The 18,097-nt window shown below is 38.1% G+C and overlaps 3 protein-coding genes across 9 annotated transcripts; 2 read left to right on the plus strand and 1 right to left on the minus strand.

The window, feature by feature from the left end:
* Positions 1-740: 740 nt before the first annotated feature.
* LOC132203757 (probable methylthioribulose-1-phosphate dehydratase) lies at positions 741-3,278 on the plus strand. Of its 6 annotated transcripts, none has more exons than XM_059631764.1 (4): positions 741-886; positions 2,074-2,182; positions 2,447-2,762; positions 2,848-3,278. In XM_059631764.1, the coding sequence occupies exons 2-4, from the start codon at positions 2,097-2,099 to the stop codon at positions 3,151-3,153; spliced, it is 708 nt and encodes a 235-aa protein (XP_059487747.1). In that variant the 5' UTR covers positions 741-886; positions 2,074-2,096; the 3' UTR covers positions 3,154-3,278. The 6 variants fall into 6 exon arrangements, with proteins under 6 accessions (XP_059487747.1, XP_059487746.1, XP_059487745.1 ...); XM_059631763.1 differs by having other exon boundaries at positions 2,092-2,182; XM_059631762.1 differs by having other exon boundaries at positions 741-882.
* Positions 3,279-3,369: 91 nt separating this feature from the next.
* On the minus strand, positions 3,370-12,768 carry LOC132203755 (spatacsin). 2 transcript variants are annotated; one of them, XM_059631757.1, is made up of 33 exons: positions 12,474-12,768; positions 12,282-12,415; positions 12,014-12,229; positions 11,754-11,958; positions 11,559-11,698; positions 11,177-11,499; positions 10,974-11,124; positions 10,339-10,919; positions 10,103-10,278; positions 9,933-10,039; positions 8,941-9,880; positions 8,704-8,886; positions 8,457-8,644; positions 8,144-8,403; positions 7,913-8,083; positions 7,620-7,859; positions 7,370-7,564; positions 7,195-7,314; positions 6,966-7,131; positions 6,688-6,905; positions 6,475-6,629; positions 6,276-6,423; positions 6,005-6,211; positions 5,790-5,952; positions 5,542-5,729; positions 5,313-5,490; positions 5,124-5,267; positions 4,924-5,066; positions 4,759-4,866; positions 4,232-4,707; positions 4,014-4,175; positions 3,746-3,956; positions 3,370-3,507 (listed from the first exon to the last, which is right to left on the minus strand). In XM_059631757.1, exons 1-32 carry the CDS (start codon positions 12,677-12,679, stop codon positions 3,758-3,760), a joined length of 7,191 nt encoding a protein of 2,396 aa, XP_059487740.1. In that variant the 5' UTR covers positions 12,680-12,768; the 3' UTR covers positions 3,370-3,507; positions 3,746-3,757. The 2 variants fall into 2 exon arrangements, with proteins under 2 accessions (XP_059487740.1, XP_059487739.1); XM_059631756.1 differs by lacking the exon at positions 3,370-3,507 and having other exon boundaries at positions 3,575-3,956.
* On the plus strand, positions 11,296-17,874 carry LOC132203756 (85/88 kDa calcium-independent phospholipase A2). Its single transcript, XM_059631758.1, has 15 exons — positions 11,296-12,909; positions 12,987-13,455; positions 13,512-13,602; positions 14,567-14,691; positions 14,749-14,926; positions 14,979-15,227; positions 15,540-15,665; positions 15,720-15,883; positions 15,936-16,189; positions 16,247-16,417; positions 16,470-16,833; positions 17,086-17,257; positions 17,315-17,410; positions 17,489-17,587; positions 17,650-17,874. Exons 2-15 carry the CDS (start codon positions 13,235-13,237, stop codon positions 17,785-17,787), a joined length of 2,448 nt encoding a protein of 815 aa, XP_059487741.1. The 5' UTR covers positions 11,296-12,909; positions 12,987-13,234; the 3' UTR covers positions 17,788-17,874.
* Positions 17,875-18,097: the final 223 nt, after the last annotated feature.

Below are 18,097 nucleotides of genomic sequence, written 5' to 3' on the forward strand. Positions count from 1 at the left end.
AGTTTTTCCACATTTCGCATGAATCACAAAAAATATGCATTTGGCTTAAAAGTGCAACATTATTATTATTTAAGTTCAAAACTTCAGACGTGGAAATCAATCATGCATGGGCATGGAATGAAGCCGCGTTTAGAATATCGTGCGAGACAATATTTTTCGAATTATCGCTATATGCACAATATTGTTTTTAATTCATTTCTAATTGCACTATATTCGCACTATGCTCCAAACTCCAAATGAGCATAATTATCAGCAGGAATGTACTGTGGTGGAACTTTATGATGCTTTATATATAATTTATGCTAATAGGTTCCTAATTTTTGGAAAATACAGGAAAATATTATCAACCTCAAAATGCAACAAAGAAAATTGTAAATTTAAATTAACAAGCAATATATAATTAAATTACATAAGTTAAAAATAATATTTATTGTGATTTTGAACTCAGTTCTCCAGTTCTCAAAGTATTTTTATTTATTCCTCGTAAATAAGTTTGTTCACTTATTTTATATCAAGATTCAAGATGCATTTTTATTTTCTCTACATTGGTATCATTATCATATTATCTTGAACGTGAATACTAAGAAGTAGTGAATACCGTGTTATTTTAAATATTGAACACCGTTTTTGCGTGAAATTAATTCATTTTCGCGGCATTGAGAGTATTGATTATCAAAAAGAACGTCCGAGGTGCCCTCTGTCTGTCGGCATAGGAGTTACTTTGTTCACGCCGGCACAATATCAACAAAACGTCAACCAGCACATGAGCACAGTCCATGATAATTTTGATTTTGATTAGAAACTTTGTTTCAACACGCTCTCTTTTGACCATCAAGAGGACAACGGACAACTAGCTGACCTTTAAGAAATTATCAGAGCATTGTAGGTATTTATGTATTATTATCAGAACTTATATGATTGTATATTTTTGTTTACATTTTTAAGATCTCATCGCAAGGCCAAAAGACCAAGCTTGAATTGTCTAGTTTAAAAACAAAAAATAATTAAGTGTGTTTTTTTTTTATATTTACCAGATATTCACTTAATTTTTTTTTTAAATTTACTTCATCGACAGAATGAACAGATAAAAAGTGATGTTTTAAAAATAATTTTTAATCTTTCATAAAATAAAAACTTTCTGCTGTCCATTCAGTCCGAAAACTACGATGTCCTTCTCTCAGCGTCACATTCCGTTCATGGACAACCCTCTCTTCAAGGCTGTGTTTCACGAACCAAGACCTGATTTTTCTGTTATCATCTACCGCACTCTTCGCATCGAGAACCAAAACACTTTGAGCTCAGCCGTCTATGACCTGTTCGCAACCCTGATGTTACCAAGAAAATTAGCCATGGAACGCTCCGAGTTCATCAGGATGTGGAAGTCCCTGCTCCTAGCGCGCGTCCAACAAGTTTTGCGCAAGGAAGAGTTTACAGAAAAACCCCTGTTCGAACCATTTGGCACTTTAGTTCCAGCACCTCTTGGAGAGCTTTTGGATGCTATTGGCTCTTTCTCCAGCCAAGCCAGAGGAGGAATTTACCGCATCAAGCCACCAGAGAACAAGGGAGAAGACTGGTGGAAGATGGACAATGAACTTCTCAGGAAGTGGTGGCTTCTCAAGACCCAAATGAAAAGGCATTACAAACTGTTGGAATTTCCATCCAAAGATGATGTCCAGAATAGGCCCCTCATGCTGTTACTGCGCCCTGAGGAAGGTCAAGAAGAACCATTCATCAAAGCATGGACAAATGAACCTCCACCTGAGCTGCCTCATCTGCATTTGGTCAATGACCCCTTATTTGAAATTCACCATGTCATCAAATATGAACATTGTGCTTTAAGATACACCAATCCTTGTACTGAACTTCAATATCGAAGTGCCTATCTTGCCTCCTTCATTGAGAAATAAAAATACATTGAAAATAAGAAAATAGACAAAATTTAATCTTTTTTCTAGTTCATTCTGTTATTCATGGTAAAGTTAATTTAAAACGTATTAAATTCTTTTAAACATTGAAAATATTATTTACATCGATTATTTTGTGTTGTGATTCTAACTGATTCTGAAATAAAAGGTTTATTTGGAATATTAGCTGGAATGAGTTCGTCCGCTCTTTCTTACCAAGATGGGGCAGACCTTGAGCCTAGAGAGTTGATTCCTCAACTTTGCAGACTTTTTTACGGGTGAGTCATAATTAATAAGACTTTGAAATTAAAATCAAAGATTTGATTTAAACGAACATCACTTCAATTTTTAAGGTGTTTTTTGATAGAGGATGAAAAATAGAAATTAATTTTTTTTTCTACACTTCTATTAAGGATTATATATATTTTTTTAAATAAACCGCTCAAGCTTTGATAATTTTGCTTTCAAATATATAATTTTGGCTATACACGTCATATACTTTTAAAATTATTTTTAAGAGCATTTTCTTTAATTTCATGCAGACTGGGCTGGGTTACTGGCTCTGGTGGAGGAATCAGCATTAGGAAGGGTGATCAGATTTTCATCGCACCCTCTGGTGTGCAGAAAGAATGCATCCAGCCAGATGATCTCTTTGTGCAGGACTTGGAAGGCACGGACCTGTCGGTGCCACCGCCGAGCAAGAAGCTGAAGAAGAGCCAGTGCACTCCGCTCTTCATGTGTGCCTATCGTCTGCGAAACGCTCAAGCCGTCATTCATTCTCATTCAAAAAGCGCCGTGCTTGCCACTCTTATCAGCGCTGGAAATGAGTTCAAATGCACCCACCTTGAAATGATCAAAGTAAGAGGATAGTAATTTTTTTTATTTAAAATGATCTTGAAATATTAATTAAATATTATTAATTTACTCTGTTCTTTGCCTACAGGGAATTTATGATGCAAAACTTGGTCGTAATTTGAACTATAACGAGACCCTGATTGTGCCCATTGTCGAAAACACCCCTTTTGAGGCAGACCTAGAGAGCAGCTTGGCTGCGGCCATGGAGAAATACCCTGGCACTTCAGCAGTTCTTGTCCGCAGACACGGTTTTTACGTTTGGGGCAACTCGTGGCAGCAGGCAAAAGTGATGGCCGAGTGCTACGACTATCTTTTCGATATGGCTGTCAAAATGAAACAAATGGGGTTGGACGCTTCTGCTGCTCCTGATGACAAAACTAATGGAACCCCATGAATTCATTTATCTGTTATTAATGTTGAATTAAACATAAATTTTATAATTATTACTGTTTCGGTTTATAGAAAAATTAATTTTTTCCAAATTAAAATAAATAAATAAAATTTGTCTGATGTAAATAATTTTAAAGCTTTTTTTAATCTCCTAAAATTTTACCACAACTGGTTTGTCACGAAGTGCATCAGACCATTTGAAATGTGCTGACGTGTGAAATGAGAATAAAATTGATGATGCTGAGCTGGCGCTAATTTGTAATTGCGGCGCGTATAAGAGGAATGTGGGGTATCAGCAAGGGATGAGATATATGAGATGTTCTAACGCATCTCGTCCGTGCGTGAGCGACAGCGCCCTCTAATAAAACGTCAGGTTTCAGATCATTTATCTTGTTTAAGCGTCAACTGAAATTGGCACGAAAGTATGTCTAACGTGGAATCTAATTTTGCATTTAATGCTAAATTCTGATTTTCTCTCGTGTAAATTTTAAATTTCCACTCGTTTAAAAAAAATGTGATAAGTTTTATGTTATGAGAATATAATATTTATATATATAGCTTCAATTTTCGCATTTAACAAAATAATTATATCATACAGAAATAGAAGTTCAGTAGTGTTTCATGCCTCTTCTCCAAACAGTATCCTTTAGATAAGGCAAGTCGGCACTTGACAGCATATTTTCCAAAATATCTTTAAAGCCTAGTTGACTAGCTACTCTATATTTCACCTCGACGGACTTAACGTTATTGACGATTTGCTTCATCATTTTTGCCATATCAGAATTCAAACTAGATTCGTGCTGGAATCTGGAAACATATAATTACTTTTAATTTATTTTCAAATCTTTATTTGGAAAATGTAACCTTCTTGAAATATCCTCGACGAGAGCAGGCGTTAGGTTCATTCCTTGCTTGAAATCTGTCAGATACTTTTGCTCGTTTTGCAACACGCAGTGGTGATAAAGTGCTGCACCCCAATCTACTGGATGGTTATAAGCCTTAGCCACAATGATAGCCTGAGGAAAACTAATTTTGGAGGAATATTAATAAAATGAAGCGTACAGCTAGATGTGTGTAAATACCTCAGACGATTTGTAATAAGGATCGATACTTGGGCTTGCTCTTGTCCCAAAAGACAGTCTAAAGTTTGCCCGTTTGGCACTCCAATGGTTAATGAAATCTGCAAAGCAATTAATTCTGCCTGACTGGCCGAATCCATTGCTTTAGTCAGTTTATTAGCCTGCAGATAGCATTCGGCAGCGTGTGTGTAGTTTTGCATGGCAAGCTTGAGTTGATGACCTAGGTCTGTGCTTGCTTTGAGCACTTCCGGGGTCGGCTGCTTGGGCTTTGGTTTATATTTAGTGGCAGAAATGGCGATCCCTAGCTCAATGACAGTGATGCTAAGCAGTCTGCCGATTGTGTTCTTTGCTTCGGCCTCCCAAATCTCTGCAACCTCAGAGTAGAGACGGAAGTGCAGTGCGACAAGTTGCAACAAATCTCGATTTTCGGCACATTTGCTGCGAACGAATTCTAACAGGGCGATTTTTAATCCAGGAACCTGCTTGGGAACATAATTATTTAAATGAAAATAATTTAATTTATAAATTACCTTGTCCATTCCTTTCCCTAAAAGATACTCAAACTGCTCATGATCTTTGAGGATTTTAAAAATGTAAGCCATTTCGTTGTATCTGCCAATACCAGTTACAAGTCGAACCTTTATATGAGAGATGATGGGTGTTATGATAAATTTAATTTATATTTATTATATTACCATTAATTGCCACTCTTGCTGTTGAAGAAGGTTTGACGTCAGTGCTCTGGCCCGAAGAAGAACTTCTGCAATGCCCTCCATGTCACATGCAGCCGTGTAGCAATCGTGAGAGCGGATCAGCAACTCAACTATTACACCATGGACTACAAAGTGGATTTTATTAACATTCAACCAGAGATATTTATTGAGTTTTTACATACCTTTTTTGATATTATCTGGAGTTGCCGATAAATGCAGAGGTCGTGTTAATTCCAAAAGATTCAGCCCTAAGAGGACTGGGTCCTGGCACAGCTCCAGCACAAGATGAAAGCTGCTGTCCAAGTCATAACCCCAAAAGAGTCCACCTAACAATTCATTTAAAAAAGCTTCAGGAAACAAATTTTTTTTACCTTGAACTTGGTTCTTTGAAACAGCAGCTAAAATTTCATCTCGAAGGAATGCAGTCATGTCTTCTTTGCTGATTTGGCCAGCCAAAGATAAATCAGAGGCAACAGCAAATTTGCTCAAGCAATCTTTAGAAATTGCTGCTTTCAACACACTAAGAGGATTTTCCATTGTGATAATATCCTAAAGAATTGGAGTTTATAAAACGATTATAAAGTAAAATCTTCCACTAACAATGTAAGATTTGTCCATGTTCATTGCTACCCTGAAGCAAGCAGCAATACGTTCTCCAATAATTTTACCATGAAGTAATCTGTCGGAGAGCTTTTCGATTGCTGCAAGAGCTTCCTGCTGCTCTTTAGGAGGAAGTTCTACAAAGTCAGAACTGAGACTGGTGCTGTGACCAGGGCTGTTGAGAGAATCTAATACAAAAATTGACCTTGTTAGGGACTGTTGTTCCTAAAAATCAACAGGAATCATACTTGAAGCCAAAGAAGATATTTTGAGGGAATATAGGGGCCTTTTTCGGAAGCTGCTGGATGGGGTGTATGACTGCTCCATGAGAAGTCGTTGCTCTGAGCTGAGCTGGTAAGGCATGATTTCACTCTCAGCTAAACTTAGGCATGTAACGAGTAGCCGTAAATCCTACAACATGTTTTAGGTTATTTAAAAATAAAAGATGAAATGTAAAACAAACTCTGTTTTTGTGGCAAAACAACGCCTCAAGTCGCATAGCAGAAGCTACTCTTCCTTGATCCAAAAGTTCTCCTATCACTTCATCTAGTGCTTTAGCTTCATTATCATTCTCTAGCTTTGTCTCAAAGTCGATGTAGCCTATGCCTGCCTCGGAAAAGAGCTCTTTCCTTGTTTGGGTAAATAATTTTGGTGTAAGAGGTGCATCAATCTTTAACAGAATGTTCGCAGTTAAAATTCATATGGGTTTAGAATATATGCGTGTTTTAAATTACATCACAGTTCTTTCCAATCTTCAGTCTTGTGCGCCACATTTCTAGCTTGACTTCAATAGCTTTGGTTATGTAGCAGTCCTGTCTTTTCCTCACACTCATTTGCTTTGACAGACTGTACCAACTATGGGCCAACTGCAGCACTTGGTACCTGTCGTAAATATTTCTCAATTAAATTAACAACATTAAATGGTAGATTTACTTTTCTAAAACACTTGTCCTGGTTTCTGCATGCTCGTGAAAAAACTCAGCAGCTACTAAGGGCTGAATTTTTGATTCAACAAACGCAACCTGACACTCCTTCCAAAAACTTTCATTTCCTTCCGTATCCCCTAGCGCGTTTATGACTCTAGTCCACTGAAATTATACGATTATTATTTAATGGAATTTATTATATATTATCTTCAATATTCACCTGAGCTATCACAACAGATTCCCTTGGAAGACCAGCAATGCGAGCCATTTCCAAGGCTTGCTTGAAGAAACCTCCTTCTACCAATCTCTGTAAACAAGCCTCTAGCTCACTGTCTGAACCTCTACGAGATACACAGAGAGCAGTGTAGTCCAAAGTAACGCCAGTTTCCAACAAGCACTCTTGCAGTTGGAGCAAGTGTGTAAAGTCTGGACACTCAACTAATGACAAATTTTTAATTTCGAATAAATTGACAACAAAAATTATTTGATCATTGTTACCTGTTATGTACTCAGAGAATGCACTCTTGCAAAGCACCTGAAGAAATTTAAACTGATGGAATGATGACGAAAAAGTATTTGCCAGGGCTGTGCAAACGATTTGAACGGCTGTTTTGTAAATCCAAGTTCGCTGCATCAAAAATGCTTTAGTGCCGTCTGAAGTCACCTATTAAAAATGAGCACTCTTATTAAATCCCAGGCTTCTTAATTGAAGATAAAAATAACTCACTGCCACTGGAAGACTCTGGCATTGCGACTTAAAAGTCTGAATCAGATCTGTTGCCTCATCAAAGCTCTTGTCCACTGCGCCATTTTTAATAAACCTCAACAAAGTTCTCAGGGGGCACTCCTAAGATAACACAATATTTGGTAAAATGATCAAGAGGAATTACTATTTTACAAACCGGTAAAAACACATCTAAACTTATAGAAACAGTAGCAATATGATGAGTCCTCAGTGCAATCAACCAGAGCGTCGGAATGTTCATTTCGTTCCAAATGAACAAATTTCCGCCAATTTCTTTCTCAATTTTTTCCCTCGCACTCCTGGAGACTGAAGACACTATCCAAGTTCCCAGACAATCAACAAACGAGCAATTCTACAAAGAAAAATTTAATGAAATAAAAGGAATAACATTTCAAGCAAAAACCTACTTCGTAGCAAGATGCCAATACAGCTAAGAACGGGTTGTTATGGGCCAGACAAGCCTCTAGCATAGCTCTTGAAGGGTCTATAGATGAGTGGCAACCTAAAATGCAGCGGAAGAGATCTCCTTCCATCAGGTGAGAGGTAAAGGAGCTAGCAGTGAGCTCGTTCTGCAGTGAAGATTCACTGCTCCAACTTATTGCCAAAAGAGATGCCCCATCTGGAGAGCCATCAGTTGTTGGAGAACACTGAAAATATAAACCATTAAAAATTGATTGATGGAGAGTGTCCATAAATGAACCTTCACAACTTTCTCAGTTAGTCCAATTCTAGAGTAAAGAGATTTCCTTGTGTCTCTGGATTTAAAAGGTGACGAAAGTTTCTTTGTTGGATTTTGAGAGGTACGGAGGAAGGAATGCTTTAGGTGGTCCTTCATGCTTTTTGAGCGCACAAACTCCACTAGATGGAAAGCCTGTGGAATAAATTATTTATGAAAAAAATTGAGCTTCAAATCTTAAAATAAATATTATACCTGCTCAGTTGTGTACTGGTACAACTCAAGGCAAATAACAAAGTGGAGCCACATATCATTTTCGCAATAAAATTTCAGAAGAGATTCAGGCATTGGAAGGCTGTGCACTTTTGAGAGCCGAACGGCGACAGCCCAATTTTGAATTGGCAAGAAAGTGTTGATTTGATTCAGGTCATTTGGTATGAGAGATTGTTCCAAAATGGCTAACAATTTTGGTGCAGCCTCCTCCCTGTTCGACAGCAGACTGTTTAGCAATTCACCTACATGATTCAAACCATACAGATTTTGTTTTGCCAGCTAGTTTTTTTCTTACTTATGGAGTCTTTCGTTGCAGGTGACGGAATATTTTTCAAAATTAATAAACCGGTTGAAATGTGTAGCCTCGATTTCTCAGATTTCAAGCCCAGCATTTCTATGAAACTGACGCAAGCAGCCACAATGCTCTGGTTTGAAAATCTGCTCAGGGCAATCCCATGGGCCACATTGCAAGCTTGTTTAATTCTAAATGTCCACAAAAATTATTATTAGTTTTTAAAAAAGGGAATAATAAAAAAAAATACCTTTTTTTACTGAGTTTCTTGAACAACTTCAATTCATCTACTATAAAAGAGCAGTATGCATATGAGGGGCGGCCTTGCTTCAGGTAATATTCATAGTTGATAAACTGGTTGTTGGCGTACTTCTCGTATAGACTACCTTTAGAAAAGTTTGGCATCTTCAAAGTAGTTTCGTCAATAGAATTCCTGGATATGGAAAAATTAAAGCTTTAATGTTAAAAAAATAATAATATCATGTACTTGTGATTCTCCTGCCAACCAAAAAGTTTTGGTACGTCAAAAACAGATCCTCTTTCCAGCATTTCGTACATAGATACGTCAGGTTTCTGACTTTTGTCCCACGCTTCCTCTGTGAGTATCATTTCAAAAACTGGAAAGCTCCTCTTAACAGATTCAATCAGCTTTTGATTCAAAGGCTTTTTGAGCCCATCAAATGCATCTTCAGCCAAAATTTGGTTGAAGTTTTCTTTGTTCTCCAACAAAATAAGCGCCAAAACAATGAAGGGTTGTTGTTCCAAATAGGCTTCAACTTGATCATCCGCAAGGAGACTGACATTGGACTTGATAGCATCTAAAAAGTGGTCTGTTGACGGGTCTTTTGAGAATTGAACCAATGAAAACCAAGCTCTCAGCCAGACTTGCGCACTTTCCGACACTTCACATTGTTCGACCATCTCTTGCAAGTTCTCGTTGTCGGCCAGAAGAGAGAAAAGCACTGGTGCAAGTTTATGTTTTGCGCAGAATTTCAGCAGCATTTTTGAAAAGTCATTCCAACAGATAACTGCAGTTGGAGATTCAAGAGCGCTTTTTACATTGGGTAAATTTTTTGTTCGGACAAACCTTATTAAGATTGAACTTATGGAGGCTTTGTCGACAGAACAGAAAATTCCTTGGCGGCTAAAATGGTCCAGAACCGCATCTTTGGTTGATTTGAGACAATCAGCAGTTGTGACCCTTTCAACCATTTCCGTAGAAATATCCCAAATTTTAAATATGTACAACACTTTGTCCGCAAACTCTTCTTCGCAGTTCAAAATAAGACGGATTTGTCTTGAAATATCAGCAGCTGAGGAACTTTTAAGCCTCAGATCTATCCAAATTTTTAGCAGATCTGGCCTGTTGATGATCAACAGGTAGTTCCAAGCTGCCACAGGTTCAACTTGCATCATAAGCTCTGAAACTGATTTAAAAATAAGTTACTTGAAATTGATGTTATTTTGTCAATTCAAAACCTTGAAAGGCAAAAGCCAACTCGGCCCAAATTGTGTCGCGCCACAGAATAGGCTGGCTAGTTATGTATCCGACTGTAAGCCGCAAATAATCGGTCTTTGTCAATTCACTAAAATTGATAGTTTGCTATTATAGTAAAGCAAAATTATTTGAGTCAATTGAAGTAAAAAACCTTGGCTTGAAATTCTTGTGCAAAGCATGTTTGACCTGCCTCAAAAACAAACCAGCGTGTCTTTCATCTTCTGTAAGCATGTTCTGATTGGAAAGGTGGCCAAACAGAAAATCTTGCAATTTTTCTTCCAGAGTCCGCAGATAAATCGACTTCATTTCATCCAAAGGAATTTTCCCCTAAATCATATAAACATATTTATCATTAAAATATTTTAACCTATTATATTTCAAACTTACCAAATTTGTCATGACCTTCTGGGCTTGAGTCAACTCTCCCAACCTTAAAAGTTCCAAAATCCAATCATTGGCTATGGCTTCAAACTGTCTGTCAACATTTTTCTGCAGGGCTCGTTTGGCAACCACAAAATAAGTGTGTGCCATGGGAATGCAATTTTTTTCTATCGAGTGCTTTACAATTTCTGTTTCACTCATCACAAACCAGCTTTTCCATAGGTCTTTCATTGGCTGGCTAATTCCTTGCAGTTCTTTGGGCAAATCAGAGTCGCTCTCAACTTTGGCAGCAAATTTCGGAGTGTGATACAAATAGGAGCGGAACGTGGTGATGCTCTTCAGGATTTTCTGCTCCAGCTGCAGCAAAGGGGTGGAATTTTCCGGCTTAGAGTCGATTATTTTGTAAATGCTGCCGAGAAGATCATAGAAGTGGTTGAGACTTAGCGTAACCAGGTGTTCAGCATAGTCTAGGCTGGAGACGTTGTCTTCCACACTGGTCAACAAGGACTGAAAGATCTGATCCAGGTTACCAATCAAGTCTTCAACATTGCTTGATTTTGTTAAACTTGAGACAGATTTAAAAAAACCTGAAATAAAAAATTAATTTATAATCAAACTCTGAAGTTCAGCAAAACAAATACCATGGTTGTGGATATTAAGTGAAAATTTTATGGAGTCAATTTGTCTATTGTTCAACCCTTCGGAAATCACTGGAAGTGCTACATGTATGTCCTTCCATCCTTCACCCTGAAGGACACTCATCATGCCAAGAACTCCTACTCGCTGGATTATCTGCGGAAAGCACAATAAAATACTCTGAAAAGGGGTTTTTTAATTTCTATACCATAGTTGCCAAGTTTCTCTTCGAAACGTCGCAGCTGTGCAGTCTGATCTTCCCTGGAGAAATGAAAGCGTCAGCACATCCCATGAAACCGGAGAGCAGAGCTTTTGTGTGGTCGGAGAGAAACTCCTCGTCCAAGCAAGCACCGGTGTTGAGATTGTAGAGGCGGAAAAGACCTCCATCGTCCTGCTGTGTGTACCAAACTGTGAGGCCAGCGGAACAGAAATTCAAGTCCTGAACGCAGCATCCTTCAAGAGCTGTGACCTGTGTGTACTCCAAGGGCAGTTCGATCGCGTCCTCTAAGCTTGAAGAGTGAAACGAAGAACCTTGAAATGGGCGCTGTTTTAAAACAAAACAAAAAAACAACATTTTTACTCTCACATACTTAGATTTAACGACTTTCTGTCTGGAAAGCTCTGGTGCTGAATTTTTAGGGGATAACTCTCAGACCCCTTGAACTGAAATCTCTGGTTACTGGAAACTTGTCCGGCACTTGCGGAAAGAGTTTGGACTTGAGTTGCAATTCTGGAAATGTATTTTTTAGTTTCATATATTTCAGGAAATGATTTAAGTAATAAACCTTGATTCTAAAGTGACTTTGGCCACTAAGTCCTGTAGATCAATTATGTATATCTGGTGATTTAGATCAGTCACGGCAATGCTCTGCGTGGAGACTGCCAGCTTTGTAAAAAATCTTTCCACGACAGTACCAGTGGCCTCATTTAGGTACTGGGCGATTTTGATGTCAAGATGTTTTTCTACACCAGTATTAACATCAAAGATGTCTAAATATAAAAATTATATTTCTTTTTAAGAATACATAATTTTCCACTTTCATACCAAGTGTGCCAAGTTCCGAAAGTAGGTAAATTTGTCCATCACAAATTTTAGCATCAATGAATTTTTTGGCTGTGCTGATCGCAAAGTCTTTTACCCAAATGCCATTTTCATTCCACTCTAGAGACAGAATGTAGCCAGTACGACAGACTAATATCACTTGATGCTTTGTGAACCTCAAAATTTGTGGCTCGAAGCTTCTCCTATCACCAGGGATATCTAATATCATTTAATTAAAAATCAAATTGAAATAATAATAAGAATTTAAAACCTAAAAAATTGGGCTGTCTCAAATTTTTTGTTGTCAATGGACAAATCTTTCTGCCTTGGCGAAATCCAAAGATTGTAATTTCCCCATCCTTTGTGACAGTTGCTAATTCTTCACTGTCTTCTGAAAACTTCAGGCTGAAATTAAAATTTGTTAATATATTACATTTGGAGCAATTTAAAATTATATTAATGCCTGCAAAGTTTTTTAGCCGATTTCCAGATAAAATCGCCGCATCTGAACTGGCTGTTTGTTTGAAAAATCGGAATGACGAGTCCTTCATTTCCCTTGCTCAACACAGCGATGAGGTCGAGGTTGAACGAAAATCCGATGCTTTTCGCATCCTTGACGATGGTCAGGGGTCTCTTGAACTCGGCGATGGAGAATTTTTGGATGTCCATCTCAAGTGGCACATTGGCAGCAGGTCATCGTCGGACGCTGATTCAGGTCCGCATGACCTCCAATTCCAATGTTTACTCAGTCATATGGCCTGCCGGACCCGCCCCGCTCTTAGCCAATCAGAGCACTGCTTTCAGATCCATTATCCAGTCCGTGAGTGGCGCGCAAAATAAGTCGTAGAAAATTACACGTCACTTTTAGCCCGAATTTACACCCTTTCTCACACCTCGGGGTACTTTTATTGATTAAAAATTTACAATCACGATAAATATGAATTTTTTCCATCAGAATAATTGTGGTTGTTTGCAGGAGAATCAAGGATTTCGCCTCAATAGGCAAAGTGCGCACGCAATCGAGGACAAATTTTTCCATCAGCTGGCTTGGAAACAAGAACAAGTGGGCTGGGCTGTCAAAATAAAGGAAGGCTATTGACTCAAATGCCAATTTTTAGTGCTTGCTAGTTGCGAAAGCCATTATTTCGTGTCGCGTTTGCCATTTTTGATCGCGTTTGGCCGTGAATTTGTGACAGAGCAGCAAGTGTTGAGAGCAGCCAAAAGATGAGTTGGTTGGAAAACTCGGTGAACTTTGTGCTGAAGAAACTTGTCAGTTTAGAAGTTCCACCAAACAAAGTTGTCGAAGTCAAGGCTCAGGAGTTTAGCTCAAGGTTTGTCCGGAAGAGAGAAGAGTCACTGGTCCTCTACGGTCCAACCGAGACCAGAAACACCGACACCAAATACGAGATCGTTCTCAATGTTCCTTTCAGGGATGAGGCCTACAGGTTTGTAACTGACCTATGACCTTGCATCCTTGCTCATAACATTATCTTGATTTTAGCCTTTACCGATCTGAAAACCTCAGGGAAGCTGAAGAAAGATTTGAGACGTTCAAGAATACAATTCCAGCCTGTACTGAAATTGCACCAGAGGCAAGTATTAATTTAAAATTTTACAGATTTATGTATGTATTTTGTAATTTTGTAACGTTCCTTATAAATCGGGGCTATTTTTTTTTAATTGACATCAATATAATTTGTTTACAGTACGTTAATTTTTTGGTCTCTTCTACTATATAATAAAACAATTGGTTTTTATCACATTTTTTCTCTTTTTAATTGATTTCATATGCTTTAGGCTGCTTTAGACCTTTCTAGAATTTTTTTTTTTTATAAAAATTTAACACACGATTAAAAAAATCATTATTTGACCCATTTGACCTAGCATCAAAACCTTAAGATTATCTAATTACTAACGAAATTTTAAAACGCGAAAAATTGAGCTAAATTTATTTATTTGAAAACAGTGTAATTAATTCTATCGTTAAATACTGAAGTATTAATGTCACGTGGAATGCCTCGTTTAGAATTATCTAGACTCTTGAATCATCTCAATCTATTTGTGTGGTCAAGGGCACTACTCAAGTCAATTTTTTTGCTACGATAATAAGTTGAACTCACAAAACGAACATCATTCGTTTCCTGCTTTTTATCTCACCATATCATAAAACCATTTAGCTGGTGCTTTGTGAAAAGACCGCCCTTGCAAATGTAATTCGCTCAATGATAATTTTGTTGGGTTAGTGTCAATCTTTGGGGCTTTGTTAGCTCATATAGACTTTTATTCATGAATTACAATTAATTAAAATCCACACCTGTAACATTAATTCAAATTAAAAATTATTAAAAATTACATAAAAATAAATAGTGTAATAATATACATAATCGTTTTCCATGTTTATTTATAATGAAAATAATTTATTAAAATTTAAATATTAACCTTTGAATGCTTCCAATTCTACGAAAACGAGTCACCGATTTATTGATTTATTACAATTCTTTCACTGTCCATCCAAGACATGCACAAAATAAAGCAATTCCTTACTGAAAATTCCAGCTCTGCAATACGTCTGACATGCAACGAGTTTGTGACACGATGGCTGAGCACAAAGGTTGGTCCGTGGGTCACCTAGTGGCCCATATGAGTCTTGTCGAAAGTGTGCAGAATCCCCTTGTTTTGAGGTAATGATTTTAATAGAATTTATTAACATTGAAATTAATTTATTTTTTTTCCGACAGTTGCCTAAATTTTGTGGAACCAACATCTGGCCGTCTACCCCTGCACGTCGCATTGGAAACTGGGAACAAGAAACTGATCCAGGCTTTTGTTACACACGGTTCCTCCCTGATCGCAAAAGACTGGGAAGGAAACACCTGCTATCACTATGCAGCAACCACGTCTCGGGAAATTATCCAGGTTTCAATGATTCAAATAACGGTATTAAAGTGACTAAAACGTTGTATTCCAGTATTTGCAAGCAACTCTGAAGGACCAACCTGAGCTCTTGGATGAAACCAACAAAGATGGCCTCACTCCCCTCCATTTGGCCTGTCTGGAGGACAAGCCTCCTTGTGTCGAGGCCCTTCTTCTGGCAGGCGCTAATGCAAATATTCCTTCGAAGAGTGCAGGACCAAAAGAGCCGCCGCCAGTGAAACAGTTCCAGAGGGGTTTAGTAGCCGAGTACCTCCAAAGGAACCCCAACAAACTTATTTATCAGGTAATTAAAATTTTTAACAAATTAGAAGGTATTTTCAAGGGGCATGTTTAAGTTGTCTCCTTATATGTGGCATGGATTTGGTGTTGAATATAAATTTACAGACATTTTTTTTGTGCTAGCCCAAAAAATACCCAGATGAGGTAAGCATCTTTCCTTTAAAATAAATTTTGCAGCTTCCTTTCTTTATTTGGAATGAGTGTCCTCCTGTTTCCGTCTCTTTAATTTAATATCCATCCTTTTCCATTTTTTAATTGGCTGTGATATTTTTGGTAGAGGTAGTTCCTATTTTTATGGTTTGTCAATGTCTTGCAGGACATGAAATTCGGAGGAACGCCCTTACACTGGGCAAGTTCTCGAGAAGTTATTGAGACGTTAGCCGACATGGGGTGTGATGTGAATGCAACAAATTTCTCTCAAAGAACGCCACTCCATGTGATGGTAATAATGTCAAATTATAATTTTTTTTTTAAAATTTAATATAATTTAAAATAGGCATCCAAGGGCAAACTGGACTGTGTCGTTGCCTTGCTCAGTTGCGGCGCCATTGTAGAACTGCGAGACCTCCAAGGAGACACACCTTTGCACCTTGCTGCAAGGGAAAGGAGCATTTCCGTAATTCAGGCTCTGCTGATCTATGAAGCGCCTTTAGACATCTTGTAAAATTGATAAATTCTGTATTAAAACTCATTACAATTATTTTTATCTAAGGAACAACAAAGGGTTTTCTCCGAGACACGAAATTGCATCTTCCGAAGATGACTATGTGCCTCAGAGACTTTGGGCTGTTCATGCAGTTGGGGCCAAAAGGTGTCAGCCAGACACCTTTGGATGCAAAGACGGTTGCATCGCTGGCGGAACTTTTGATGGTCTCCCGCCTAAAGATCCCACAGTTGTTCTCCCGAGTCAACAAGGGAGGGAGATTTTGGAAAAACTGGTGAATGAAGGAGCATTGGCTGCAAAAGGTAAATACAGAAAGCTTGAAATTAAATTTAGATAAAAATTATATTTGAATTTTGTAGAGGATGGAGTGAGACTTCTTGCTTTGGATGGTGGTGGCATCCGTGGTCTGGTTTTGGTGCAGGTTTTGCTGGCCATCGAGAAAGCTCTCAATGGTGTTCCACTTACTCACGTTTTTGACTGGATAGCAGGGACCAGCACAGGAGGAATATTAGCTCTTGGTTTATCCACTGGTACTTTTCTTGTTATTTTCTCAAGATCATATTTTCAAAAATACAACTTTAGGGAAAACAATACTTGAATGTCAGTCCGTCTACTTGAGACTAAAAGAGCAAGTCTTTTGTGGAAAGAGGCCATACAACAGCGAGCCCTTGGAAAAGATGCTCCAGACTGCTCTAGGGGAGCACACAGTCATGACGGAAATCAAACACCCAAAAATAACAATCACGGGACTGCTGGCAGACCGTAAACCACCAGAAATGCACATGTTCCGCAACTACGACAGCGCCATTGACGTCTTGACGGGAACACATCACCTGCCAAACCGCTTGCCCTCCAATCCCAAAGAATACCACACACCCCCCAGTCCAAAAAGCCAAAAGCTCTGGGAGGCAGGTCGAGCCACTGGAGCTGCTCCTTCTTACTTTAGGTAATAATTTTTATTGTTGTAGTAGAATTTCACGATTGAGGGTTGATTCACGGTGACTTGAATTTAAAGTCGGCTTTTCCTTTATGAGTTTTGTGAGTTTTTTGTTGTTTAAGAAAAAGCAAAAGAAGAGCAGGATATTGTTTTTCTTAAAAAATAAAAAATTCACAAAACCCATCAAGGAAATTCAAATCACCATAATAATTTTTAATTTGGCTAAATATATTTTTATATCATTTTTTTTTTTATATTTAGAGCATACGGCCCATTTGTAGACGGTGGTTTGATTGCCAATAATCCGACTATGGACGCTATGACGGAAATTCATGAGCTAAACTTGGCTTTGAAGGCTGTTGGTCGAGGGGATGAGGCTAAACCTTTGTATGTAGTGGTCTCAGTTGGCACAGGAGAGATTCCTCTTTCGCAGGTAAGAAGAGCAATATTTTTCTGTATAATTAAATTATTTATTTTATTTTAATTCTAGATGGCTGATTTTGATGTCTTCCGACCTGAGAGCCTGTTTGATACCATGAAGGTTGCAAGAGGACTCTCAACTCTTGGCACTCTTCTAGTGGACCAGGTAAGTTTTTTTTATATATATTCCAATTGACATCTTTAAATGAGAAGCAATAAAAATTTTAAATTGCATAATTTTCAGGCAACTCTTGCAACAGGCAGAGTAATTGACAGGACGCGTTCATGGTGTAGCTCAATGGGGGTGCCGTTTTTCCGATTTTCGCCACAGATGTCAGAGGAGGTACTGTTTCCATTCTATTTTGCTCATAGAGATTTCAACTCAGGAATTGCCGTGTGTTTCAGATCGAGATGGATGAAAGAGACGACGCCAAGTTGGTTAACATGTTGTGGGAGGCTAAAGCGTTCATGCACAAGCAAACAGTGCCTCTGCAAAAATTGGCCGAGTTGCTCCTTAAAAATCGTAATGGAAATGTAAAGTGATTTATTTTCCAAAAGTGCGTATAGATTTTTTGAACTAAGGTCTAAAATTGAAAAAAAAAAATTATTGCTGTTGCCGTTAATTTTGAGTGACGATATGATATCAGTGTGAGTGAGTGATCAATTTTGAGGGAAACTTTTGCACGTTGAAATAATTCAGCTTCTTTGTTGACCACCTGTCTTATACACACTAGACTAAAATTATGCAGCCGTTTGCACCGCAACATGCTTTGTTCAAAGAAAGTTTATATATTTACTGAAAAGCTCATTATATCGTCAGTGATAGGTATTTTTTGTCAAACCACCCCAACTG

This window comes from Neocloeon triangulifer, unplaced genomic scaffold, assembly GCF_031216515.1.
Source record: "Neocloeon triangulifer isolate White Clay Creek 2 clone unplaced genomic scaffold, ASM3121651v1 ptg000017l, whole genome shotgun sequence".
NCBI classification, from domain to species: Eukaryota; Metazoa; Arthropoda; class Insecta; order Ephemeroptera; family Baetidae; genus Neocloeon; species Neocloeon triangulifer.